Source organism: Danaus plexippus, chromosome 8, assembly GCF_018135715.1.
Source record: "Danaus plexippus chromosome 8, MEX_DaPlex, whole genome shotgun sequence".
Lineage (NCBI taxonomy): Eukaryota > Metazoa > Arthropoda > Insecta > Lepidoptera > Nymphalidae > Danaus > Danaus plexippus.
The window spans coordinates 4,160,205-4,175,083 of NC_083542.1; the positions used below are offsets into that span (position 1 = coordinate 4,160,205).

Consider the following 14,879-nt stretch of genomic DNA (forward strand, 5'->3'; position numbering starts at 1 on the left):
TACATAATCAAAACGCTTTGGTTGCTTTGTAGTGACCGTGATCACGAGCACACGAGATGAAAATGCCTGCAGATATATTCATCTCAAAGTCACAGACGTTTCACGTTTAGTGTCATCCGGAAATCTTTTAATTCTAAGACATCATTGTATTACATATTTACATGAGATCAAATTGCAATACACAAATAATACATATGACTATACACTACTAATGTTAATCTTTTCTTAAATGCTTTATTCCATTCAAGTAACTGGAATCTATTTAAGTCATGTAACGAGCGAGTCGACTCTCCCGTCCAAACACTCCTCCGGGGCGGATTGACGCCTCCGAGTTAAGGTTTACATCTTCTAGGCCTTGTAATCGTAATTAGAGACTGGATCAGCTCTGTAATGCAAGCATTTAACCCGCCAAATAAACTATGAAATATTTACAACTACACTTACATCGTACAACTAGACTTCTATTCAAGCAAATCTAATCATGAATATCATCAGAAGTCAGGCTTTCTTTTGAATGTCGTATTTGTTTCACCTTAATATATAATGAATAAAATATTTTATTATCAATACGTAAATATATCACATAGGTAGATACTGTAATAGATAAAAAAATTAATAAAATTTCTATAACATCAGCTAAAAAATGTGATTTCGACTCTCATTCTCCAAATAGCGTAATAGATATAATATCTCACACACGACAACCTATGCACATATAACAAATGCCTATGAATCATGAGATAAGTCAGATGGCATAACAACCAGCAATTTGATAGTCTCACGGACGCTCGAAATGGAGATATTAACGCAATTTACTAGCCCTAACTGCCAATAGCGAGTAAACTATAACACCTAGGATATATCAATAAAAGCTATTAGCATCGATCAAGCTAAGTATCTGTCCTGAGGTATCTCAAATTAAGGTAAGCGCCGTCCGAGGTTTGTAATAACAGTGCCGGGACGCCGCGAGCCCAGTGGTAAGAATAACTCGAGCAGCGAAACAAAACGAACCGAGACATTTAAACTGCCACTTGTAACTAATACGTCGTGACAACAATACAATATATGTTACAAACAAATACTCTATATATAACAAACAATTGATATCTCAAAATACGTTTTATACGGACCTTAATCAAAGTAACTATACTAAAACGTTAAGTTAACGTTATAATAAAGAGTTTATATATAATTTAGTTAACATTAATTCAATTCAGTATGAGTAATACAAGTTTGTGTCGTCAATACAGAGCAGTAACAGTTTTCGTACCAAGTCTTCGAACGTTTTAATATTAAGTCATTGATTGAGAAACGGTAAACGTTTCGTAAATGTCGTGACTTTTCAAACTTATGGTAAGAGTACAGGAATCTATATTGATTCACATTCGATTAGAGTTTACAGTAAGTTTTCTTGAGAAACTGAGTACTTTAGAATTTAAATTTATTATTGAAATAAAAAAAGTTTTGGTCTATATCAATAAGACATATATTTTTTACATAAAAATTCCCACCAACCATCCATAGTGACGAACACTATGACAGACAACATATTTGTTTTATAAGTGTAATCTATTACCTCTCTAAAGAATCGCACCTCTCAGAACCTAAATCGCATAAACTGAAAAACGTGCTAAAAGGGTAAAATATTCAGTGCTAATAATTTGCAATAAAGATATGCTCAGGTACACATGAGTTTCAATTACAAAATTTCGCAATTATATTATAATAAACAATGTATTCAAGCCAAATTCATTTTTATACTCGCAATTTTTTTCTGTTTATATTATTGTGCAACCGCTGCTAGTATTTAAACACCTAAATACATATAATTCACTAAAAGTTATATTGTTATCTGTCTCTCGCTCTCCCTAATTGGTTGCTCGGGCCTCTGAATCCAATTAGAACGCGCGAAACGGGCCCTTCTGAATTTATTATATAGGTCTTGTTTAGTTTGCTGGTCACTGTAATTGAAACGTAGTGTTTATTTCATCTGTCAGTTAATAAGCACCTTCATAATACATATATATTTTGTATAACTAAAAAATCTCAGCAATACATCATTTTATAATCGTTAAGTTCGTATGTCAGTATAAATTCCTTATTAATATGAAAATACATATAGCTTTTAATAAGATAAAATGTTCAAGTCCTATAATTTATTCATATTTTTGAAATTTTAAATTTAACACGCTACGGACAACTTGTGCCATCTCTTATCGAAAAGCCAACAATATACTTGATAGTACTACCGCCATCTTTTACGCAATAGTGCATATTCAATTGCAATAACGTTTCTCCTTAGAATAACGTCACCATTAATTAGTAATTTCTTCTTGTTAGGGCTGTTTATTTTATTTCAACGTGATTTTTTTAAATATTTTCTCTATAGTTGAAAGTGCTGCCAAAACAAAAACTTAACTCTTTCATAAATTATCAATTAGGAAGTTATACTTTTCAAACGCATACTATGTCGAAAATGTGGGTAAACTTATATTTTAATTGAATTTATTTTTATTGTGTAATATTGTGGTATAATATTTTAATGTAATTAATAATATCCTTTGAAAAAATTGATTTTAAATTTTATTGTTTCTTAAACCGTAGTCTGTAGAGGACTGCTTGTCAACACTCACTGTGTTTCTTGTACGTTTAGAATTGTCAAATTCTGAAATGTGATTGTGAGTTGTGAGTTGTGACGACAAGAAAACAAATAAATAAGATTTATATAAACATTGTAATTTTATTATAATGTTTTTAATAAAGTGGAAACTTATTAATTCCTAATAACTACAAGAAATAAAACAAGATGTAACGATATGATAATTATTTACTTAAATATTTTTACTGACATAAATTCAAACAATTTAAATTTTTTACATTTTTAGGAGTTTTGTAGACCTGGCGACTTTAGCAATGCACCGCCGGCAGGAATTGGATGAAAGAATAAAAGTTTTTCTAGATAAATGCGATCTCGCCATCGATGGAATAGAAAATCTTAAAACACAGGTACATTTCAAATACTTATTTACGGTAACCGTCAATAAATTTTAGAAAGTTTTAATGATGTTTGCCTAATTTTAGGCCCAAAGCTTCGTCGATCACTTAAATTGTGAACCGTCAGAACTGAAAGACCGATTTCTCAATTGTATGAAGAAATTAGATGAATATAATTATCTCATAACAGATTTTAATTTAGCTGTGAGTAAAATTGGTAAGTAATACATTACAGTTATGACACTATGCTGTAATAAATATTTTAGTAAATTTATTTTTTATTTAGATTCAAACAGCACTCCAAGCAGCACTCCCGTTCAAGACATCTCAACTAGTTTAATGGTACCAGAATCTGTTAGTTATAACCTCCTTGATGCAATCAGTGAACCGAAACCCTCAACCTCGAAAGCTCCAGAGAAACATAAAAAGAAGAGAGTGCCAAAGGAGGATCAACTTCTCATAACATTTTCAAGCAATTCCTGTTCATCGGAGAGTGTTCCAATAACAAAATCTGAAAAGAATATCGAATCTGATATTGAAGAAAATATTAAAAAGATCTCCTTAGATGGTGATTTTCATTAAATTTAATGTGCCATATCTTATTTTACACATCTTTTTCTATTATTAATGTACTTTTTATTTCTATCAATTCATCATATATATATTTTTAATGTAACATAATTTTTAACAGGCTAGCCTGATTTTGAAACATTTCGTTTGATTTAAAAATACATTTGCTTTTAGTTTTTAAAGGTTCATATACATTTCATATTTATTGTTCACTAGTTCTTGCCTCAGGCTCTACTTGCTCGAAAGATGCTTTCTCAGATATACATTTGTGTCACTGCATCGGACTTTGTCATGGAGACTATGGGAAATTGCAGACCCCCAGAGGTCTCGAACAGATCTACTTTTCCATTTGCTAACCAGCATGATAGAATCACCCTAGCGTTGTACACAGTAAATGAGGCTGCCGTTTGTGTGTAATCGCTCATAAATATGAGTTCCTACCCGCAATATACTTTTATATATAGAAATTTAAACATAAGTTTAAAAGTGTACATATATATTTATTTCAGATTCTTGCAGTGAATGCAACCTGCCAGCCCAGAGCATCTTGCAGGTGGACAACATTTACCCAGCTGTTATAGTCCATGTAGACGGCATATCATTCTGGGTTATAACAGATAACCTGACGGAGGTTTGTGAGTAAGTGTACTTATAAACAAGTTAATATTAGGAATTCAATTAGTTTATTGAAATATCACAGTTATTTAATAAATAATTTTTAAGTTATTTAATTTATTGAACAGACGGTAATTTATTTTAATTTTAGAATATATTAATTATTATTTAAATGTCAGCATGAATGATAAAAGCATGTCTTCGGTAGATCTGTTACTAGTTTCACGTGTTTTATTCCAAAAAAATTCTTTTAATACATGAATTCGATTCCAGTTTGATGACAGAAATGACAAGTTACTATAAAGAGCATCCGGTGCAGCTAAATCTCGACCAAGTAAGGGAGTTAACCTACTGCGCATATTATGACAACGAAGACAATGAGTGCTTCTATAGAGGACTGTTCATTAGACTGAGTGAGGTTAGTGTGACAGTTATAAAAATTACTTGCTTTACTAAAATTTATTACCAATAATTTATCATTGAAGTCAAAGAATAAATACAATGTTCTCATTAAATTGATTATTTGGCTATATTTTTTGTTATTTAAAAATTAGAAAAATTTTGTGTATGTGGAGTCCTGAAGTGGAATTACGTAATGTTAGAATGACAATATGAAGGAGTAGGAATTGTTTTTTGAGGATTTTTTTGTGTTTATTTAATACAAACTTTATTAACATTACTTACAAGTCACAATCGATTGTCCGCATGCGCCTTCCCTCTCGCTCTGTCTCTTTTTATCCCCCCCCCCCCCCCATCCCCCCGAGCGTTAAACGTTCAACGCAATCTTGTTGGAAGTATGAGAAGTTTCACTTCAACAAACAATTGGATGTTATGATCTTAAACTAAAAGATATTTTCTTAACATCTACCATTGAATTTCTTATTTTGACTGACTTATAACCAGATCAGTAAGACACTATAGACAATATTGGTATCACAGTGTATATTGAAAACCTTAAATACTTGTCAATACAAATTGATATCAATGATTCTCACCTCGTCATCTTTACAACATCCTAATCATAAATAATCAGTTACATGTAGAACTATTTATATATATATATATATATATATATATATATATATAGCTTTCTTTGCTATATCTAATACATATATGTTTATGTACTAGGACGACATGAGTATGGCGGAGGTGTTCCTGGTGGACACAGGTGAGACTCGCCGGGTTCAGTCTTCATCGCTTCAGCCTCTGCTGCCGCAGTTTGCTAGCACACCACCACATGCACGGTGCTGCCATCTAGCGGGGGTATGCTGTTATAACTCTATATAATACAAATCACCCATCCCGACTTTGTGCAATGCAATATGGCTAGTACACATATAGAAACAATATAGATTTTCCATGTAAAGCGAGTCTTTTATATAACAAATCATTTTTTTATTTGAAACAAAATAAAATTTCATTCATCACGGAATGCAAATTTTGAGTAACATAATAACAAACATGCACTTGTAAATTTTGAATAAAATAAAAATGTTGTTATTTTATGCTAGTTGTTGTCTGTGGCGTTTCCCTCATATTAAACTTGGTGACAAACTACCTCAGTACAATCTACTGTCGGCTAAAAATACATTTTTGACAATCGTACCTCGTTCGACTTTACTACTTAACCTGAGAATTTTCTCCTTTTTGAAGTTGTTTCATAAGTTTTCAAAGTGATTGTCAATGACTCAAAATCGGTGTAGCGGTTCTGGAGATTAACATTTTACACAAACAAACATTTTTAAACTTGCACTTTGAATGTAATTTTATATATAGGGAATGATATATATTTTAAATGTAGTACAACACTTTAGTAATATTTATTTTATAATTATATGATTATATATATGTGTGTGTGTTCAGCCAGTTTCAGATGCACTCGATAGCTATGAAGATCTGATAGAGGGAAATCTGAAGAAGTACATCGGGAAGACATGCAAGATTAAGGTTGATGATAAGTTAGTATATAAGAGAAATAGATTATTCCGTACATTATATACAAGCTATATGTATTGAAATTTAATATACAACATGTTCACAGCACATCGGAATCACTGGGGGTGTATGTGATCGTTAAGTCCGATACATCACCAGTCCATGAGATTCTCAACGACATGATCCTCAAGCAGAGCTTGGCTTTAACAGGTGATTACATCACTGATTTTTATTAACACAATCTGGATATGAATCTGTCACATCTTAAAGTGACTTCCGTGACTAAAAAGTTGAGAATTTTTTAAAACTTTACATTTAAAACAACTGATATGTTATACTGAGGCATAACATATCAGTTGTTTTAAATGTACTGATTAACTTGGTACTATTCTTAATTGTATATACATTTTGTCTCATTATTATATATAATGTTACCATTATGTGTTTGTAGATGATAAAACCTCTCGAGGATGTGGGTCTGAGGTCGATGGGTTTGATGAGTCTGACTTCGATATAGCAAACTGTCCCGAATACGAGGACCCTCTCGAAGCTGTTACGGTATAATAATATAATTGGTTCTTTCAGAAAAATATAAATAATTGAATTACATAGACATACAAAAATAAAATAACTGATCTGTAAATATGATTCAATTCATACATAGGCCTGAAATACTATTCAGAATAAAAAAAAAATAATAACTAATAATTAACTAAATTAGCTGACTTAGTATTTGGTTATTCTTTAATAATCGATTTTTAAGTATCAGTGTAATTTATAATAACTAGAATATTGTGATGTTGGAGCTTAAATTAATAAAATAGAACACCCTGTATAGTCTCTTGACTGGTCAGTATATCCTCATAGGAGGAGAAATGTCTATTGCGGATGAATCTTGTTTGACAATAGGAAGATTCGGAAAACTTTTTTTCATCCCTTCAGTTTCGGTTTCTAATCCCAATAGTTCCTAGAGAGAACATAACTTATAATATTTGTTTATTGTACGAGCTGAAACCAACCACAGTATATCAAAAAGTTGATTATCTCATTAATGGTCACCATATACGTTTTAAAAATAATTAATTCATTCGTTCAGTCAATTATTCTTTCATTCAATCATTCGCTAGCACAGTAACAGTTCTTACTATGTTAAATAACGTAAATTTTCAGGGTTATCGCAACCGTGATGAAATAGACATCTGCAAGCACTACAAGGGAGGAGCGGACAGGACCTGCTTTAAGGGTTCCAGGTGTACGAAGAAACATGTAGTCAAACATCCAGGTATACAAGAAATGCACCTGTCCAATATGACTCGCACTAACAACGTGCCTGGTTATGTAGCTACACTTTTTCATTTTCATATATTTTTATTGGACATTTGGTTAAACAAAAGCCGATCTTAATTTAAAACTATTTATGGTCCATTCATAAAGTTTTCACACGATTTTGAAGAATTTTAAGACTTTTTTCACCTCCTTGTCGCAGGTTTTTACATTTTCGGAATCCCCTCCCTCTTGATGTGACGTCACACATTTTCAAACTTTGTGCCGACGCTTGCGAGGTCACTCAAACAAACTCAGAGCCTCAATATGAAGTCTTGATAATTTTAGTATCAATTATCAGCGCGCTTTATTATTTAGGCGTTAGGTCAGAGATAATATAAAAAAAATATATATATATCCTCATATAACTTACGCGTTAGTTTTTTAAATTTTAAGTTGTGTCCTCACAAAGTTTCTAATACCCCTCCCCACTCACACCGTCCGCACCTAGTAACAGAATGTCCCATAAGACCTCTTGACGGTGTGGCGTTACTATATGAAGCTGCGATGGAAATATATGAGCTGTTATTATATATCCTAGATGGCTGGACGCTAGATCAGGTGCCAGTGGTGGCCAAGTACCGGCCGCTGCCGCTCCCCGCCCCTGACGCGTGGCTGAAGGTCAAGGTCACGCACGTCGCGCACTTTGACCGCTTCTACGTACACATTGTGGACGAGAAACGTCAGTGCTTACGTATTAAATTAAAGCCTTTTACGAGATAGAGAGAGGAGCTTGGACGGTGGAGGTGAGCGTTTAACGCGCGTTAAGTGGGAACCCCTTAAACCTACACCTGGGTCGCAAGTCCCAGGCACTGTTGAAGCTCCTCTCCTCTGATACAGCTTTTATTTAAAATGTTTAATCTATATATATGTTAATAATAAAACCCGTGTATATATGCAGATTTAGTTCTCTCCGCGATGCTATCAAAGCCAAGACAGCTAAGGCGGCCAATACATGTACAATAATTTTGCACAATATTTTTATTGTGCAATAATATTGAACACCCTCTTTTAATCCAATCGTTCAATAATATTAAGCAATAAGATTGACAAACCATTCACGTGACTGAACTGATCACAACCGCTCGAAAAGTGAACTAAAAAAAATCGCAATACTAACCCTACGCAGTACAAAAAAGCTGAGCTTAAGCTCGCTCAAACTTCAATTGCGCAACTTTTCAATATTATCCCTACACTGCTAATAATATTGTACAAACAACTATAGTGCATATGATAAAAACATCTTTAATAATATTTCCGTCGTGTATATTCCAGAGGTCAAGTGTCCAGGTCCTCCCAGTTTCGGCGTTGTGCTGCCTCCGAGGAGCCTGGAGGAGCTGGTCACTGACATGAACAGTAACGCCGCCCGCATGTCCTACAAACAACTCAAGGTCATTAACATATCAAATACTACATTAAATTAATTGTTTCTCTTCGGCTTAGAATATAATGAACCAATTTTAATTAAACTTTCTAGTAAAATATCTTACACATTCGGATTACACACATGCTATATATGTTCCTCCCCTCATCACGTTATCAGTTGTATGTAGTATGACGTCGCTTGACAGTCGATAGATGTCGCTGACAGCTGATTAATATATTGTTTTTTTTTTTAAATATGGAGAAATTATTCCTTTGTATATGCAATATCGAAGACGATGCAGACGAAGACGGAAACAAAAACTAGTAATATAATAGATAATATTAATAAATAAATTTATCATTAAACTTTTAATTATTTTGTATTTTAATTCCAAAAATATTCCTTTCACAGATTTTATGTTCTCTTATAGTGTATCGTAGTTGCACACAACACGGAGCACTATGCTACGTTCAATAACTTAATATACAATTTTAAACCTCATGTCGTTGTAATAAAGTCTATATTTAAACAGATAGTGCCAGCGCCTGGCGAGCTGGTGGCAGCGTTGTACCTGGACGATATGTGGTACCGAGCGAGAGTGGTGTCTTCCACACGAGCTGACCAAAATGTAGAGGTAACAGATTATATATATTATAGCACTATTAAACCTTCTCCTCACCCTACACACTAATCAAACTGCCTTTTTAAAATATATATATATGTTGTTGTTAACTCAAGTCCGCCCTTAATGATGTTTCCATAAGAGCTGTGACGCTGATCGTCATATAACTTGCAGTATATTAAGAAATAAATATTCTGTAAACAGGTGATGTATATAGACTACGGTAACGTAGTGTGGGTGAAGGAGGACGCGATCCGTGTGCTGGAGCCTCGTTACTGGGCGCTAGAGGCGCAGGCCTGTCGCTGCGCCCTGGCCGGGGTGCTGTCCACCACCAGCGACTCCCGACACTGGGCGGCCGCTAGGAATCAGCTCACCACACTCATCAACGACAGGACACTACGGGCTCATGTCATGTGAGATGACACTAATATACATATAAATACTAAAAACGGGCAAAGTCGCTGCCAAATGTTAGTGTAAATTAATAATGAAAGATGTAACTATTCCTATTGCTTCGCGCCACCCGTCTCTGTCTCAAAATTTTAGTCTATTATTTTTCAATTGGTTTCTAGAGTTTCATGGAAATATACATATCACATCTCAAACTAAACAATATTAACATTACCCCACATAGGTTATATTTTTGCCCAGCTTAAAACCTTTTTTTCCCACATCCAACAGCCGGTACAGAGCGCATCTCAGCATTAAGCTTTATTTTATGAGAAATATTTGTATAAATTAATACCTACATAAAGTATATTATAACGGTCCAGTCTTCAAAGTCTTATAACAGATTTTTTTAACAGAGCTCGGGATTACGACGAAATAACAGTGGAACTGTTTGATGATAAGGATCAGAGCATCGGCGAGCTCATGGCGGCCGGAGGTTACGTGAAGCTCGAACACTATGACGTCATATCCGACACCGGCCGCACGCAGATCGTCGTACCATAACATGTTGTGTAGCGATACGAGTATTACATGAATCTTTACCACGTGTTGGCATTGATAAACTAAGCACGGACAGTTTTCAGTTTATCATTCATGTACATGTAATGATTATATGTGAGAAGAAAATAAAATATATATATATATATGTACATATATATATATATATTGTAACGCAGAACGTTTAACTGGGAAGTCCTTATAGATACGTGGGACGAGCAAATTGTTTTTATGTATGAAAGATAAAAGAATCTTAAAAGTTAAAATTTACAATAGTTAGTTATATGTGGACTGATGATATAGCCTGGAATTACTTTGAAAGTTTAGTTTAAAAGCAAATGAAATCTACAAATTATTAGTAAATCTTTACAAAATAAAATTAGTAACTTTAAATACAGAATAGATTATGTAATCAGTGTATATCAAATCAAAGTCTGGAGATGTCTTAGTTATATAGAAATTCAAGTGTGTTAAAAACAGTTTTATTTCCACCATACAAGTGTCTCTCAAAACGTGTTTTTTGTCTATCATACATAATTCATTACTATATATCTATTAATTTTTATCGTGAGTCGATCTCAGTAGACTTCCTATATCTGGAACAGTGCTATTTGATAAAAGTGTTTATATAAGCATAAAACTATCCCTACCACGAGTCTGCATTAACAAATTAAACAGATACATAAGAGTTAATTCATAAGTCTCTTCTCCACACATGATACTATCATTATATATGAATGTTAAAGTGGAACGTGTTTTGTGTGACAATACTCGTGGTAGGGGCCCGTTATTTGTTAATAGACGATTGAACAAAAGTTCGGCTTTATAAAGCAATATTTTGTAGGTGCAATAAGTGCATGTGATCGCTTAAGACTCGAGTGCTTTCTCAAACGACTGTGATATGTTTTGTTTGAGTTCAATATTAAGATATTTAGTTTTGTTTCATTAAATATGCTTTGAAAATATCTGTGACCTTGTCACATGCGAAATAACGTGGAAGTGAAAAATATGTTCCTCATATATTCCTAGTTTGCCTTTAAATAAGATTTCGTTCGATTTCAGTCAATGAATATCGTTAAATAAAATAAAAGCAAATGTATAAAATATATGTTCATTTTATTTGATAATAAGTATGCCTTTGCAGGATGACATATTGTTTTGTCAGCGCCTTAGTCCTTACTGAAGTAAAAAATATATAATGATGCAATAGTCAGTAAAGAATTAAAATCTTATATCATATATATACCTTATTCATCTAAGTTGTGGGATACCAATATATACATATACACATATATACATATTCTTAGAAACAAGGTAAGAATTGACTTTTTAAAAAATAACATTGATACAATTCCACCGCTAATTTATTAAATTTACACAAAAATAAAAACAATTCTAAATGAATAACTTTCAACTATCTTGATTTAAACTAATCGTTAAATGAAATCCGAATATAACACAAGATTTAAACACACTTCTAAAATCTACTAACGACTAAACTATCACACCAACGCGCGTTACGAACGAAAAAGAGCCCTGATGTCCTCTGACAACTGCTTATATGTCGTTTGAGTCTCTCCTACCCTCTCATATTTCTACAATATATATATATGTATATGTATATATATGTATTTGTATTTCATACGATTCATCAAAAAAAAAAATTTTTATAAGTTAAATTTATATTTAGGGAATTAGCTAACTATTAAAATATGGCGCAATAGAAAAGTTGAAACGACGAGATGAAATAAAACAATATTCGCTTGATATTACTTTTTATTAAAGATTAAAAAAATCATTAACATTACAAATAATGATCACAAGTCTATGACAGTTTTATTAGATAAAATTTATTGATAGAAAGCTGACGCATCAGAACCATGTACCTATGTTAAATCCTCTGACATAAAACGCTGAGAGATAAAACATTTATATGCAATGTAAATACGTTTTAAAATTCAAAATAACGATGATTTTTTATATACATATAAATAATGGTTTTTTTTTACAAATAACAACTTTCAGTAAAAACTAAATAAAATCTTTAATAACATAAATACTAGAGACGTCCTAATGACGATTTATTTTCTTAATAATCTATACATTTTTGATATTCATTTAAACACTGAACACATATTTGAAACATTAAAGAGAAATCCTTAATACAATGGATTAGATAAACCACTAGGATAGTGAGATTCAAGAGAAGGACACATGTATTTATATAATATATGACTAGACATTAGAGCTACATACAGCAAGCATGAATATTTGTAAAAATGTACCAAATACATTGCTTACATTTATTGGTTATTTAATTCTCAGCTACAAATAACTTTGGCAATTCCGTTTCCAGACGGATCACTCTGACGATTGAAGTCAAACGCCAGTGATGATTCAAATTAGATCTCTTTGGTGTAAAGTTGTCCGGTGGGATAAATGTGCTGTAGTACGTTATCAGTTTGTGAGACTGATCTCCATCGAGGTCGGCTATAGTCAATGAACGCTCCTGATAATCTAAATCCGGCTGACAAATTGGCAATGGTGTGCTGGAATTAGTTTTTCCCCTCACACATATTTGGATTATATCCGTCTGGCTAACATTTACATGTACATAAGACTGCAACTTATTGAATGAAACTAAAACAATCCGCTCGGAAATATCATGCGCTGTGAAGTTTGTGTACTTGATGAATGATGACATAGAGGCAATGTTAATGTGAGGTCGGTAGTAGAAAATGTCGTGAGTATTTTTGGGGCTGTCGTTTGGTACGTTGTATCTTATTTCATCTATTTTAAGTGCACCCTCGGCTAGATGTGCACTGTTCCACTGTCATAATTTCAATACAAATCCCCTTATTGAGTTGGAGAATGAGAATGAGCTGGGCCTCATGGCATATACATGGTTCGCTGAATACTCCCAACTGACATTTGTTGTTCCATTCCTCTCGAGCAATAGTTTTATATTAACGCGGCATGAATTGGGACATTCGCCAGAGTTTTCGACCTTAAGTTTGCCGGGGCCATTCGTAAATATTTCCCTGGTATTACCAACACTCTTTTTTAGGCTGTAATTTACCCTTTTAGTGACTATGGATATGGGTGGCGAAGGGTTGGACGACTGGTCCAATTTCAGCAATTTCTCATACAGCAAGTGGTTATCAATGTGCCTTAATGCCTCTGAAGTACCATTTTTACAGAGATATGATATGGGATCATTTTCATTTAAAAGTTTTACAGTAACACACTCTGGTAATGTCATTGGATCCCCAATTATGTTTCCACTTGCACCAGATATAATTATCAAAGAGTTGTGTTTGGTATTGGGGAAGACGGTAGCTACTGTCAAGAGATCATTAATCTTATCCTTATCTATATCCTTCATGACGATCGGAAAATCTATTGCAGCAATATTACTGAAAACCTTTCCATGCTTATGTATATACCAATAATATGTTCCAGACAGTGGATTCAATGCTGCAAGTAATCCCTCAGAGCCTGATAGTATACAGTCCTTTTGCTTGTCTCTGTTCACATCAATTAAATGGCAATTAATTTCTGTAGGAATTCTCGCTTCTCGCGTGTACCAGCCCACTTTCCCCGTAGTACCCACTATTAAAAGGACTCCGTTGACATTGTCGTTGCTACTCTTTTCGATAACCATGTGGTTTCCACGATATATGAAGATAAGGTTTTTAGTGTGAGGGATAGCGCCATCAACGACTTGAACCGCTCCCGATAATTCGATCTCATCATATGGAAGTTCCCAGTTCGATGTTTTATCCTGATATCCATTCTTGGAGCAGCTACCCACATCTGTACAGGGAATCCCCCACAGAAATATAATAATAGTGAAAATACAAACAACAATTGATGTGACAAAAGCACAACGTCGTTGAAGAGTCATTGTATTAGACATGTCTGACTGCAAGAAACTTACGTTATCCATTGTACTTTCGACTGTATTTAAGTTAGTATTTAAATCATCAATGTCACTCATACTGTAGTTCTTCGAAGACTGAAGACCGCTATTGTAATCCAAGTTATTGCAAGTTTCAGCATTTTTGATATGAGCGGCATTTTCTAACTTACGATCGTCTTCAGATTCGGAATCTGACAATACTTGTTTCAAAGGTGCATAGTTGCCTCCATTACCATTTGTTGACATGGCTTGCTTTAAATTACAAGTCTATACCCCTCTCATTTCTTGAATTATCATTTTTATAAACTTTTTATTTATAATATAAATAAAATCAATCCTGAAGATACTAATAGTAATGTCAGAAGTGAAAAAGAGAGGTCATTTCACAGAGTAAAAATAATATACAGAGGATAAAAGTTTTATTCTGTCACAGTTTCACAAAATACGTATGGCAATCTTAAAGATAATTTGGATTCCAATATATAATTTAAAGTAGACTAATTTCAACTTCTTTATAATTATTATATTAAATAAGGGCTACTGTTTTTGTTGTTAGCCTAAAAATTAATTTGATAGACTATTTG

General features: G+C 33.3%; 2 protein-coding genes across 2 annotated transcripts; one reads left to right on the plus strand and one right to left on the minus strand.

Annotated features, from left to right (window-relative positions):
- The first annotated feature begins 2,650 nt into the window (after nt 1-2,650).
- Nucleotides 2,651-11,477, plus strand: LOC116774252 (tudor domain-containing protein 1). Its single transcript, XM_032666912.2, has 16 exons — nt 2,651-2,808; nt 2,886-3,006; nt 3,082-3,211; nt 3,281-3,562; nt 4,074-4,203; nt 4,453-4,597; nt 5,308-5,442; nt 6,043-6,137; nt 6,221-6,324; nt 6,566-6,672; nt 7,285-7,396; nt 7,979-8,119; nt 8,713-8,828; nt 9,336-9,437; nt 9,630-9,838; nt 10,232-11,477. Coding segments are annotated over exons 1-16 (2,079 nt in total). The 5' UTR covers nt 2,651-2,806; the 3' UTR covers nt 10,380-11,477.
- Nucleotides 11,478-12,131: 654 nt separating this feature from the next.
- Nucleotides 12,132-14,668, minus strand: LOC116773219 (uncharacterized). Its single transcript, XM_032665642.2, has one exon. The coding sequence runs from the start codon at nt 14,539-14,541 to the stop codon at nt 13,207-13,209; it is 1,335 nt and encodes a 444-aa protein (XP_032521533.2). The 5' UTR covers nt 14,542-14,668; the 3' UTR covers nt 12,132-13,206.
- Nucleotides 14,669-14,879: the final 211 nt, after the last annotated feature.

Excerpts from the sequence above, each read along its gene's own strand:
- LOC116774252 (XM_032666912.2), top strand. Across the intron at positions 5,443-6,042 it reads GGTGCTGCCATCTAGCGGGG|CCAGTTTCAGATGCACTCGA; the intron begins GTATGCTGTTAT and ends GTGTGTGTTCAG. Across the intron at positions 6,138-6,220 it reads AAGATTAAGGTTGATGATAA|CACATCGGAATCACTGGGGG; the intron begins GTTAGTATATAA and ends ACATGTTCACAG.
- LOC116773219 (XM_032665642.2), bottom strand. The coding sequence starts at position 14,541 with ATGTCAACAAATGGTAATGGAGGCAACTATGCACCTTTGAAACAAGTA.